This window comes from Rhinolophus sinicus, chromosome 6 (genome assembly GCF_057876585.1).
Source record: "Rhinolophus sinicus isolate RSI-liver-muscle chromosome 6, RSI-T2T, whole genome shotgun sequence".
NCBI classification, from domain to species: Eukaryota; Metazoa; Chordata; class Mammalia; order Chiroptera; family Rhinolophidae; genus Rhinolophus; species Rhinolophus sinicus.
In genome coordinates this window covers 2,254,793-2,268,673 of record NC_142506.1, presented here as the reverse complement: position 1 = coordinate 2,268,673, position 13,881 = coordinate 2,254,793, and the positions used below count along the sequence as shown (strand labels likewise).

At 51.9% G+C, this 13,881-nt stretch overlaps 1 protein-coding gene across 3 annotated transcripts in view; it reads right to left on the bottom strand.

The window, feature by feature from the left end:
• Positions 1-13,881, bottom strand: part of AGO2 (argonaute RISC catalytic component 2) — a 98,114-nt gene that overhangs the window by 82,069 nt on the left and 2,164 nt on the right. Inside the window, exon 1 of one of the 3 annotated variants that reach the window (XM_088798931.1) lies at positions 9,874-9,904. The exons of the other annotated variants lie outside the window; for them this stretch is intronic. Coding sequence (XP_088655057.1) covers positions 9,874-9,889 — 16 coding nt within the window. The 5' untranslated portion in view covers positions 9,890-9,904. Of the gene's footprint in view, positions 1-9,873; positions 9,905-13,881 lie in introns of those variants that run through there. 3 annotated transcript variants of the gene reach the window in all.

The window sequence follows — 13,881 nt, the reverse complement described above, 5'->3', positions numbered from 1 at the left end:
TGTGACTCCCCAGTCTTGGGGTCTCGACTGGTTAAGATCCTACAGAGGGGAAGTCATCTGAAGACTTGGAAATACCACCATCTGCTTTCCTTTGCCCATTTTTTTACTTTAACCTTAAAAAAAAACCACTTAAGATAAAACCCAATATGTTAGCAAAGGGGACATGTTAATGGGAACCCCCAGCATGTTTGGGGTCCTGCAGGGTCACCACACAAAGTAGGCCGGAGTGAGTCACGGCCCAAAATGACTCAAATCCATAGTTTAAAAAACAAAAAAAGAAAGCAAAACTGAAACTCAAGTCAGCATTCATGGATTCAAAAGAGCTTCCTTAAAAAACAATTTGAGTGACTGTTATTTAATAAAAAGACTGGAAAAATCCAAATGCACTTAGTTTCAGGTTGATTTTTTCCCTTTTATTCATTGATGAAGTTTGTGCTACTACAAAGAGCTCCCTTTGCAAGTCCTGCACGTTTGCAGAATTACGGTGTAAAGTCAGGACAGCTAAGTTCTGATGTGCTCACTGAGGCGACTTCTGGGTGTGATACCCAGACGACACCCACCCGGGTCAAGGCCCCAGGACTTGCAGGCGGTCGCCCAAGTCCAGAGCTGGGACCCAGCACTTCCCGCTGTGTGACCCGCGCTGCTCTGTGCCTCAGTTCTCTCACTTCTCCCTGCGCCTGGTACACAGTAAATACGCGCCCGCCTGTGTGAGCTGCTGTTAGTTACCACCCCCAATAGTCTTCACCTCGTAGCTGAAGCCACTTCCTGAGCCCCAAACTTCATCTGTGCGACTCTTGTGACCATCTCCATCACATACACACACCGGTGCTATTCCCGCAGGTCACTGCCATTCACATACTCCTGACTTTCCACCCACTTCCCCCAGTAACCATTTCACAAGTCCGGTAATTATGCTGTAAAATCCTTTATAAGACCAAAGGTATTGATTTGACAAATGCCAAGCATTTAAAGCAGACCACTTTTAAAATAAAATAAGCAAAAACACAGTAAGGTGGATGGCGACAGGGCACCTTTCCAGGCCTGCAGGGCCCGATGGCCCAGGAACGGCCACCCGACCGGGAGCAGCTGCCACCAGCTGCCTACACCTGCTCTCAGCCCCCGGGCCCCACTGACGACCATTCTCATACCACCCTGGCCCCAGCGGGATCTGCCTGGCACACAGCATGGCTTTTACAACGCCTCAACAACCGTCTAACAGAGGCAGGCTCAAACTCAAAGCACCGAAACGAAATGGGGACCCCTCCACTACCTGATCGCTAGCTGGTATTTTAGGGACAGGACAACAGGGCACCATATCAGGTCAAAAGGCATCTTCTCTGTGGACTGCAGTGTGTTTGGGGGCGAGAAACACAGGTTAAATTACGTTTTAACATGTTCAGAGTTATTTTTTTTTCTTTTTGTTAGCTGGACGGGCCTCTTGCAAGTGTCTGTTTCCGCCCTCCACACAGCTCTGTTACACACAGACACGTCCCCCTTCCGTGCGTCACGATCCCATCCACGCAGAGGTCTGTTCTGAATTAAAACGCGGGATTGAGTTACAGCACTAATGTGTCTGCTTCGTTTCTTCTGGGGCTTTGTTTAGAAAACAACTCTGACAATGTCCAAGCAAACAGCTGGGGCCAGACAGGAGACCGGTCACTTAGAAGAGCAAGAGAATGTGTCCCCATTCAAAAAGGGGCATTTTATGAGAACTACATGCTCCAACTCACCTAAATCAATCTCTAATCTTAACCTTGGAATTGAAGCAACTCACCCCCCGTGGACATGCCTTCCTGGAACACAGTGGAAAACCGTCTGGACTGACAGATGTGCTGTCATGTGGGGCTCGCCCAGTGGGATATGTGGGGGGCCCTCACCAGTGCCAGCAATGGTGGCACAGACTCATCTCTACGCCTGACTTTCCACGTGCTCTAAGGAGGGCACACTCCCCAAAGGAGTCACAGCACTTCTCCCACCCCTAAAACCATCACGATTCTAGTAAGTGACAGGTGTGGGGCACACATCCCCAGCACCAGGAGGCACTTCCCATGTATTAACTCCGTTTATCTCCATAATAATAATAATCACTGTTAATTAAAATTAGAGCGATTATTAATTATGTACATTATTGTGATTCACTGTCATGATCAACAGTTACAATACATGAGTATAGTCAACATTATAACTAAATATTATATATAAAATGCAACATCCTGTGCTAATTATTCTGACAGTTCTGATACCTAATTTCATATGAACACACTTATTAGTTACACTAACAAAAATATGTACTAGTATTATCCCCATTTTATAGACAAAGAAACAGGTACCAAGAGCTAAAGTGATGAGCAGAACCAGTGAGGGACCCCAGTATACAGCGAGGGGGCCCCTGAAACTGCCCGTTACCTTCAGCTCTCCCCAAGAATGGGGGAGCCGCAGGGAGGTGGGGGGCATTTATTCCTCTCTACTCTCAGTCTTGGGGTGCAGTGTCCCTCAGTAGTGCTTGGCACATGTCCTGGCCACCCGCCTTACACATGGAGTCATTTTAGAGCAAGGGGCTTCTGCACTCAACGTTTTAGGAAACAGACATGTCTTATGTTGTCTGTTTATATCTAAGTGCCTGTGCGTTCTTACTAAGCAGTGTGTCCGCTACCCTCGCCCTACCCCCACACCATCCAGTCCACACAAATAGATACTCACGATCTGCTGCCCACGAGGACCTGGCCAGGTGTTGGGGTGCAGTCTCCAGTCAGAGAGACAGGACACTGAATCATCCCTGAACACCAGATCAGAGGCTGTAGAAAGTGCCCTGAAGGAGGAGGGGCTTCACCAGAAATACACGTAAGAAAGACAATGACACCAGCCGCCACAAGAGCTGCTGGAGACCAGCCCCTCAAGCTCATCAGCTCACTGAACCCACAATAACTCTTTGAGGGGATTTTCTTTCTTTCTTTTTTTTTTTTTTTGCCCATTTTACCAAATGAGAAGACTGAGGGACAGGAAAGGAGAGGGTGCTGACGTGCCAACATCACACAGCTAGATGGTCACCAATCAGGAGTCAGGTCACAGCTGCCCATTTTCCTCACCTGCCTGGGAGGCCACCATCTGACCGAGTGTCCTGCTGTCACCCTCTTACATTACACATTGTTGTGAGTATGAGTGTCCCCCCAGCAACACACACACACACAACAGCACTCGGAAATACTCAAGGTATTGGGTGAAAAGGAAACTTATACAAATTATAAATGCTGGCTAATCCCAACTCTCTATGTATAGACTGAATAAAAGTCTGGAAATAAACACATACACATCAAGTATTTCTTCTAAACAAACTAAGTATTTCTTCTAAAGTAATATTATGGGTGTTTTTTTCTTTTTATTTCAGATCTTCTAAATTCTTTGAAATGAGCTTGTATTATTCCTTTTAATATGAAGGGAAGAATGATTTAAAAAAAAAAAAGACTCGAAAGGCAGCACTGCCTATGGCCACAGTCCACACCACAGGTAGACTCCCCGTCAACACCCTGCGGGGATCTGGGAGGGGCCTGCGGGGATCTGGGAGGGGCCTGCGGGGAGCTGGGAGGGGCCTGTGGGGAGCTGGGAGGGGCCTGCGGGGACCTGGGAGACGGCGGCGCGCCTCCCGGGAACCCGCTGCTGGGCTGCTCCTGCAGGCGGCCTGTACCTTGTCTCTTGGGTTTCCACACAGGAGGTCTGGGACTCTCACTGGGCAGACAGTATCTACCTGTAGCAAACAGTGGTCACAGCGCCTTCAGCAGCAACTGTTACCAAGCCGCGGGTTCTGGCATGTACATTGTAGCCACTTGAATGTTTACACTGGCTACAGGAAGAACAATGTATGAGAGAAGCCGGGGTTTCCACTCCTCAATTTGCTTCAGATTTCAATGTGAACAACAATCTCATTTTTCAGTCCAGCGAGGTGTTTACCCTCCACATTTAACTCAATTTCTCATAGACGGGAAGAATCAGAAGCGAGGCCACAAGAGGCCGACCCAACACCACCATGTGGGGGGGTCCCTAAATGCTGGGCGCAGACAGTAACCGTCAGAGGAGGGAGGACAGAACAGAGAAGGCGCCCTGAAAAGGCTGAGGAGGCGCCGGGACGCGTGCGAATGAGTGTGCGCCACGTGCGCGAGGCACACTGGGGCGAGGAGAGAAGGCAGTGCGAGCAGGAACCGCGGGACAATGGGTAGACTGTGCGCTGCAGGCTGAACACACTCGCAACTAACGTTTAGAAAGGACGTTGGTTTCTCCCAGAGGTACAGGGCAGCCATTCTGAGATGACTTTCTGTGACGCTGGGTGTGAACAAACAAGCAAATACATCGTGGGTAATGAGAGCCAGACTTCTGTCTCATAAAGGAGTTATAAATCAGGAACGGGGAAAGCTGGATTCAGAGCTGTGGCATTGCACTGGCATCGCATGCGAAGTCCCACTGTAAACTCACTGTCTGTAGCACACGTTGAAGGAAAAAGCACAGCAGGGCGGGTTTGTCACACCATCCTCCCATCAAAGGAACAAGGGCTCCTGGATGAAATGGGCTGGGGCAGAAGACACACATGGCGAGCCGGCAGTGCCTTCCAGGTCCAGAGGGAAATACTCAGAAAGTGATGGGACTATGTTGACAGGACACAGGCGCCTGAAAGAGCTCCCATGTCAAGGTCACAAAAGCCAAAGAAAGACTGAGGAATTGTGACAGATCGGAGGAAACCAAGGATACGTGACAACACATGCAAGGGAGGCGTTGGGTGGGCAGAATTAAACAAGACCCGTGGGTCAGGTAATAATACCGTATCCATGTTGGTTTCCCCTTCCTGGTAATTGTCCTTTGATTTCATACGGTGGTAACACGGGGGGGAGCTGGTACGGGAACCCTGTACTACTTTGGCCCCTGCTCTGTCAACCTAAACGTTTTTCAAAATAAATGAATGCAGTGACCTGATGCTTAAGTTGACAAACTCAGCATAAATCTGCTCACTTCTACCAGTGCGTTGTATCACCACCCATCCAAGGCCCCTTGACCCCCCCAAAATCAGACACCTTCTAGACCGCCTCCTGTCCCTCAGCTCCACATGGGCTCCGCCCTGTGTCGCAAATACCTCTCCACTGTGCTGCCTCTGAGCACCTCCAAGCACGTCCCCGAGGCCAGTGGGTTCCTTAGAAACACACAGGGCACAGGTGTCTCAAATATGCTCCCTGGCATTCTGGATGAAGGCCGCCATGCCCAGGGCAGGCTCTGCCCCCAGGGCCTTTCTGGCACCATCCAAGGATCCCCGACAAGCCAGGCTAGGGTCCCATTTCCTCCTTGTTCCTGTAACAGGGGTTCTCACCCAGTTTTCCATGGATTTGTGGGTGACCCTTCGATTCATGTCCGTGTTCATGACTCAGGGGCCACGCGGGTTTGCGCTGTTTCCCCAGCACACGTCCCGCGCCCAGCGCACGGCTGGTGCTCAGTATTCACTCAGACGTGAACCTCTTTGACATACAGGCCTGAAGCAGAATACTGGACCCTTGTATTCTTCTCCGCCCTGTTACAGTACATTTAGCTTTACTGCGTTTATCTGTCGTCCAGGTTCCCAACATGCTCCAAACTCTGGCATAAGGAAGTGGATGGGCCTTTTAGCGATTAGGTAGCAATGGGCAAAACACGGTTGAATCTAGTCTTTACTCCACTTTGGTAACTAGTAAAACATGCCAGAAATGGTTTAGTACACCAAGAACTTCACTTTCTAAAAGGCTGTGATGACAATAAGAGTTGCTGAGGATGCGAAGACATGCAAACCCGAGACACTGCTGGTGGGAATGGAAGTCGGTGCAGCCACGACGGAAAGCGGTCCGGCCGTCCCTCCGCACGTGACACAGTGTAACTCAGCAATTCCACTCCTAGGTTTGTGCCCAAGAGAAATGAAAACATCGCCACACACCAACCTGTACACGAATGTTCGTGGCAGCACAAGAGCCCAAAGGTAGAAACAACTCAGGTGTCCACCAGTAAGGAATGGGTGGACAGACGGTGACGTCATCATACGACGGATTATGGGAACGCCGAGAAGATTGCAGTGCTGACACACACTGGAAAGCATCACGCGCAGGGAAAGAAGCCAGGCGAAAGGCCATACATTTTGTGACTCCACTTACATGAAGTACCCAGGTTAGGGAAACCCGTAGGGACAGAACCCAGACTGGTGGCTGCGTGCTGGAGGAGGGGGGGCGGGGGTGACTGCTAAGGGAGTACAGGGTGTCCTTTCGGGGTGATGGAAATGTTTTGGAAGTGGAGAGAGGTGATGGCTGCACAACAGTGCGAATGTGCTAAGTGCTAGTGAATTGTTCACTTTAAAGTGGTTTATTTTATGTTGTGTGAATTTCACCTTGATTTTTGAAAAAGGCTATGACATTTTGCAAGAATTGCCTCTCTGTGAAACACTTGTCATTTTTCTTTTCCCTTTGTTAACGGCGCAAACACACTTGGACTAGACCACACCAATAATGTAAGTAGCGGCCAGGAGTACTGTGGGGTTAGCCTCCGAGTTAAGGGGACCAGTGTGCAAGCCTGGAGAGCTGGAGCCAGGAGGCTGGAGGCTCTCTGGAGCAGGGGACGTAAAAGCAACCACCTGGCAGCAGCGGTGTGCGAAGGATCAAGCCGAAGGATGACTTTGCAAGATTCTTCAACACCCGTCATTCCACAGCACAGACTTAAAAATGCCTTCTTTCCATAAAATGTGCGAAAGAAAAGAAAAACTACTCTTTTCTGGAATGACACTGAGCACCTCAGAAAGCTTTGTAGGAGTGTGTCTTACAAGCTGCGACTTACATGTCATCCTCCAAGAGAGTCCAGCAGGGGCGGCAACCGTCGGCCCGCAGGGCACCACCCTCGCTGCCCCCATGGCGACGCGGGGAACCCATCAGGGCCATTCTCCAGTGAGCCCAGAGCCGGGCACGGCCTCTCAGAATGCTGCTCTGGGCAGCCAGGACTTCAGTCCCTGATCATAAGGTGACAGGACTCCCAATGGAACAAATTCTTAATCCCTCAAAAAGCCAAGACAAAAAGCCTCCATGCCACGCAGAGCTCATACAGCTTTCCAACCCAACGCCTCCCCGTCTCTTCTAGTTACTTCACAGCATTTATTTTCCAGAGGATTTTCTCTCCCACCACATCCATTTTTCCCTCCGAGTTCACCGCCAGGAAGGAGGTTCACCAGCTCTCTACTGGCGGACTCCAGCCTGAGAGGCCACACAGGAAGGGAGGGGCTGAAACTGTCCCTCTTGTCCAGATGGAGGCGCTGAGCTACGAACAGGCCTCCCCGCGGCCAGGCGGGGATGCTCCAGTGCCCCCGCCCCCACCCCCCAGCACGGGCTGCTCCAGGCATCTCCTGAGGGCACAGCTGTGGACTAAACCTGAGGAAGCAGGAGGGAGGCGGCCAGATGGACAGTCAGGCTCAGCGGGACGGACTCGTGCCACAGGCACTGAATCTGACACCTGGAGCCCATGTGCCCACAGGAGGGGCGCCGAGAGGTCTGGGGGATGGAAGGGAGACTGTCCACTGTCTGATATGTCACCTCTGATATGCTGTGAGTTCACCCTCCCCGTGTACATCCGCGACCTGTCAAGTAAATCATTGCACACGTGGCCCCACGGTCCACTCCGCTCCACACTGCTGACCACGTGTCTCCTTGTGTCCCAGGCCACCTTCTGCTCCCGACACAGCTGGGGGACCACCTGCACTGAGACCGGAGAATCTCCAGGGATATGGGGAAGGGGCGAGGGCCACACGAGAAAAAAGGACCGGGATGGGCTGGATGTGGGGTTTTCAAAACTTTCTTCAAGTTTCAAGTCACCAGATTTAACTTTTAAACAAGAAACAATTGAATGTAATGAGCGGGTAGGAATAAAAAGAAAACACTGCTGTGGACACTGGAAAGTGGACGAAAGGTGACCAAGGAGGTTCTGGCACCAGCTGCGAGTAAAGGGGACAGACACCACTCACAGCAGGTGCTATACAGATGCAAAGGGAATGCCTTGGATTTTTTTCCTGGGTTGCTCAGAATCGCCTTAATTTTAGCAGATCTAAAAGAAAACTTACCCCAGCTGCTCTTCCTTACTCTCAAGGAAGCCAGCATCCTTCCCAGGCCAAGTGCAGCAGTGACCCTACCTCCTGCCCCAGTGCAGGCGGGCAGGCGGGGCGGGCTGTCCTCCATTCACCCCTGCTCGGTACTGGGTTGGGGGGGGGCTTCCTGGTACCCACAGCATCCCCGCTGCCCTCCTCCATCACCCGGGCCAGTCTCTCCTCTCCCAAAACGCTGTCCTGCCTTCCTGCCATTCACTGCCATTCCTCTGCCTTCAACATAGTCTCCAAGCCAAACAGCTGACCAGGGGACACTCTCCTTGCGGGGCAGAAGCAGAGCCCCCACTGGGTACAATCCTCGCGGAGCCATGTGGCCCAGTGAGCGGCGATCACCAGCAGCCACCAGCCGCCTCCTGGGGGGGGGGGGGGCACCTGCCATCAGTGAGTACTCGCACCCCAAACCCAAAACAGGAGACTCTGCATCGGCTGAGGCCTTCGGGTCTGCCCACCAGTCTGCGTGAAGCACACACAGGACAGAGGGACGTGCTGAGGACACCGGGAAGATGCAGCCAGCCAAACCCAGTCTGCGGGAAACTGACAGCGCCCTCAAGCCAGTGTCTTCAGCCAACAGGGCCGAGGGGGAGAGCAGGGCGAGCTGCAGAGTCGGGGACAGGGGACAGTGGCTGTTTGGGCTGGGGGGAGGGGAAGGCGGAGTGATGGCTAATGGAGGGAGGGGACAAAAATGTCCGAAGTGAGATGGTGGTGATGGCTGCACACATCTGTGAATATACTAAAGCGCTGGGGTTTACTTCCACTTTAAATGGGAATGGTATGGTACGTGAATTACACCTTAATAAAACTTATTTTAAAATGAGATTGAGCAGACACGTCAACCCATTACAACGTGGGCCTTACTTGGATCCGGAGTCAATCAAGTGTTAAAACCCAGAAACCGGACAGATCTGAACCCTGGGGGGTGCTCAAGTCCTCAAGTGGGGGCGAGGGGAGGGACAGACAGACACCCCTGCTGCACAGAGCTATCTCCTGAAACATCTGGGACTGTGTGATGTGACTGGGGTCTCATCCAACAGGCCAGGGGCTCACTGGGCTCTAACGAAACACGGATCCCTGAGGGGAGGCCCGGTGGGGCACCCAAAGCTCTCCACCCCCCCCTTTTCCACCCGACCCAGCTCAGCTCCCCCACCACAATCCCATCAGGCAGACTCCCCGCCCCCACCCACCCCCCTGTCCCTTCTGAGCACAGCAGCCCAAGGGATCCTTTGGGAACTCAGCTGATGCCCCTCCAGTGCTGTCCTCCTGGCCAAGTTCCTTCAAAGGCCGCCAAGCCCATTGTCCACCACACCCTCAGGCCGCACCTGCCTCCCCTTCTCAGTGCAGCCCCACCCCGCCCCCCGTGGTCACACCTGACATCATTACCTGTGTATGTCTTGTTTTCACTGTCCACCTCCCCTCACACGTGCTCCGGACCCTGTTCCCCCCCAAAGCTTTCAATGCCGACAGCTCAAGGTTAAGTGGTGACTACGAGTCTCAGACGCCCTCCAAGTCTGCTGTGACGTTCTCCCGGGAAGCCAGGTGTTCTAACCCTTAACAAACGGCACACTTCCCAGAGCTGCAGCACAGAGGGATCACAGCATCCCCCACCATGGCCAGTCACGGGCGGGCCACTTAGAGCCGCCATGTACAAATGACAAGCAGAAAACTGTCTCTTGCTTCCTCCGGTTGTGACTGGACCCATCACTGGGACAGAGAGCCTGGTGTTCCCTAGGCCTCACCTGTCCCCGTCCCCATGACGAGGCAAGGCAGGTCCTCTGGCCGTGGGCGTCCCATGTATGCAGACTTCACGGCTCGGCACGGTATTTGGGTCTGTTCTGGCGGCTCTGAGCGACAGGGCCAATCCCTGTCTCCCTGGGGATGCAGCCGGAGACAGCGAGTGCCTGCAGTGTCAGTGTCAGGCTGAGCTCTCACCCTCGCCGCTGGCACAGTAAGGACGCAGACGTTGGCCACACGGACGCAGACGTTGGCCACGTAGGTCCATCCAGCAGCCGCGGGTGGGTGCAGGTGCCACCACTCTCAGGCAGAGGAAACGATAAGGGAAAACCGACAGCAGTAGAGATGGCCATAAGCAGGCCCTTCTGTGGGCCGGCGCCGTGAGGAGCAACTGCAATCCACCTGCATCACCCCACTGGTCGAAGCGCCTCCACCAGCAGGAGACCCCATGGTCCAGAGGGACGTCAGCCCCCAGTCGGGATTCCAGTGAGGGGGCCCGACCTGGAATGCGCTCTGGCTGGTGGCGCGGTGAGGGGAGGAGAGCCGTGGCTCAGGAGACACCTGCCGACACACCTGACACCCGGCATGCATCCAGGTGTCCTCATCACTCCCTGCATCTTCCTTTGCTTCCTCCCCACTTTCTACTTGTGTTACCACATTCATTCTTTTGTTCCTGCAAAAAGCCAAAGAAGCCACCGCCTGCTTGCCTGAGGCCTGGGGACGTCACTATCTCCCGGAGTTTCGGAGTCGTCCCGTCACTGCTCCAACAGGCGTCCAGGACGCTCAGAACACAGTGCCACTGGGACGGGAGCCTGAGGCCTTGTCTGTAACCGACACTCCGAGGCAGCCACCCCAAGTGCCACCCCGTCGTACCCAACGCCCTGCCACACCATCCTCGTATCCCGCATGAGCCCAGTTGAAGCAACACTGACCCAGGACCTGAGAATGTGGTGAGCACATTCCCGTGCAGCCGCCCCATCCAAGGTCAAGCAAGAATGGCAGGAAGCCCCCACCTGGCTCCTGACCACGTGGACCAACCTGCTGGGTAAAGTGTCTCCACCCACTGATGAGCGTGGGGCGAGTCCTCGGCAGGCAGGAGTGGCCGGGCATCACCTCCGCACCCACTGCCCTAGGTGGCACCCCTTTGTTACAAATCGGCGGCAACCTCTCAAAGACCACCTGTGCGCCCTTCAGATTTTATGAGGATTTTGGTTAAGGGGGAAGCCACTGGAGAGTGAATGAAGTTGCCCGTGGGTAATCCATTGATCTATGGACCTATCCACCAGCTAAGCGTGTAGACCTTTTGGTCAGACGGGCGTCCCTCCTGATTTGCCCAGACAGCCCTCGGTCACGCCTGCTGGCCCAGGGAAATCATCAAGAGTCTCACGGCAAAAGTTTCCAGGTACAGTCTTCTGGAGAACAGCTATCGAAAGTTAAATGAGAAGGGCACATGGTCATGAAGACTAAGGGCCCAGAGAATGAGTGGTACTTTCGGGTTTTTAAAATTCGAGGGGAAAAAGGGCAGAGAAAAAAAATAAAATAGTGACGCTTAATGATATTTTAACTGGCTGGAGGGCAGGAGGGCAGGCGCCTCACCAGGACACGGCACTTGGGTCTCGGGACGCTGCGTGCATGTCAGCCGGCCATCAGTGGAGGACGAGGTGACGGCACAGTCTGGAGACATGGCCGGGAACAGACGGGTGGAGGTGACCCAGGACCCCATCTACCTGGCTCACACCGCAGCGACGGGCCCAGCCAAGACTGGGGAGGAAAGTCCATCTCGTGGGAATGATTAGAAGAGACAAGCTCGAGTCATTCGCGTTTTCATACATTAGGAAACAGCCCTTCAGCTGGAAGAGTGCTACAGGAAAACGGCTCCTACTGCAACGGGACGCTGCAGACGCCAAGTGACCTGTCCAGACACACCGCTCACGAGTAATGTGTCAGAAGGAAAAGCACGAGCACCCACACCTCCAATCGGCCTTCTCCAGCCAAATAAAGGGACCCTGATTGACGGGGTTCTTTACAGAACCTACTAAAGAAAGAAAACTGGGGGGGTGGGAGGAGGGGTTACATACTCTGGAGAAAGGAGAAGTTTAAAACTGCAATGGCTTCATAAGTCAAGAGCAAGGCAAAGGGGGAGGCCAGCGTTAGACACTCGGTTAAAGAGGCTCCGAAAACATCACACCAAATTTTTATGAATTCTTATTCAAATTCAGGAGCCACAACCACCACCTGTCAACAAACTTCTGAGACAATGAGACAGCGAGTGTGGACGCAGTGTGATAACGGCACTGGGCTGAGAAAGTGCCACCCTTCAGACACAGGACGTAAGCACCAGGGCTGAGGCGGCAGGCTTGGAACTGGCTTTCAAATACTTCTGCAAAGAAAAAGGGGAAAGGGGTGTATTTGAGGCAAAAGTGGGAAATGTGGGTAACTGTTGAAGCTTGTTGATGGATAAATGGGAGCGTACTGTAGTAGTCACCCAACTTTTGTGTATTTTCAATTAGTTCACAATAGAAACTGTTTTAAAAAATTAAGCGGGGGGTGGGGGTGGGGGGGGAGAAGAGGTAAGTGGGATCAAATATATGGTGATGGAAGGAGAACTGACTCTGGGTGATGAACACACAATGGGATTTATAGATGATGTAATACAGAATTGTACACCTGAAATCTATGTAATTTTACTAACAACCGTCACCCCAATAAATTAAAAAAAAAAAAAATTAAGCGTTATATTTTGAAGGCTCACGCTAACAATTCAAGAAACAAAAATATATTTTACCAGACTGGCTCTTTACAGTAGGGTTGCATACCTCATAAAGAAGAAACCCAACTGGCATTGTTAAAACTTGTAACACTGAAACTAGAAGTTAACAAAAAATATTCTGCTTCCTAAACAGGATTTAGGAGTTGGGGCTTTTACTTTTTTTTCCTTACACACTTATTTTAACTTCTTCAAGGTTTGTAACAGATCCAAGGGGGCTCTGTACAACTACCCACCACCCTCCGCACCAGGGCAGAGGCCATCCGCTGCGATGGCCCGTGTGCTCCACTAATGGGAGACCGGGTCGTATCTTCCCTGAGATAACCAAGGGTGGGGGAGACGAAGTGGGGTGCAGGAGGAGTTAGAAACCACGGTGAAAGCCGTTATTTCTCCAAGTCACCATCCTGTCTGGACAACTCTCCAAGGAGCCTCGGTGTCCCCAAGGTTACTTTGTAGCCAATCTGGGTGGGGTGTGACCCCCAGGAGTCGAAACAGTGAGACCAACGACACCCTCACAGAAGGCATTTGCTCAGACACAGGCTAAGGTCTTTAAGGGGTTAAATAAACAAAATGAAACTAATGTGTTCACCTACGAAGGTTCACGGTCACTAGAGAATCCACCCACCCCAAACCACTAACTTTTTCGAATAGTTAAAAGAAAGACGAATAGTAACACACCTCACTTGAGAGTCCAGACATTCACGTATGTGCTCGAGCAGCGGCAATGGGCATAACAGACCTACTGCGAACTCCATGTTTAAAATTAAGTTACTTGGTAAGTCGCTTAGTAAGTGTATTAAAATTGGAAGGAGCAAAACTATTTGTAATTTTTGTACAATCCAGATCGAATGTCTTCTCGTTATTCTAAATTAGGAAATATAATATTAAAAAGAGTTTCATTGAGGAGACTCTAGTCCAAAAATTAAAAGCCTTAGTGTGTAGAATAAAATCGTGTGCCACCACAGCCTTGTAATTACAGCTCACGCATACAGCTTGCAAGTTGGGTTCAGTCCCATCCTGCCATTATCTAAGAACTATCCAGACCCATTTATTTTCTCAGGCTCCGCTGGCCGGCTGCAGGGCACGCTGATGTGTGCAGCACGGCCCTCTCCCACCATGCACAGCACGGAGGCCCGCACCACAGCAAGAGTCTTCCAAAAGCCCTCAGCAACCAGAAAAGGGAGCCAGGAGATGGACGGGACTAAAGCATTAAAAAAAAAAAAAAAAAAGAAAAGAAAAACAGACG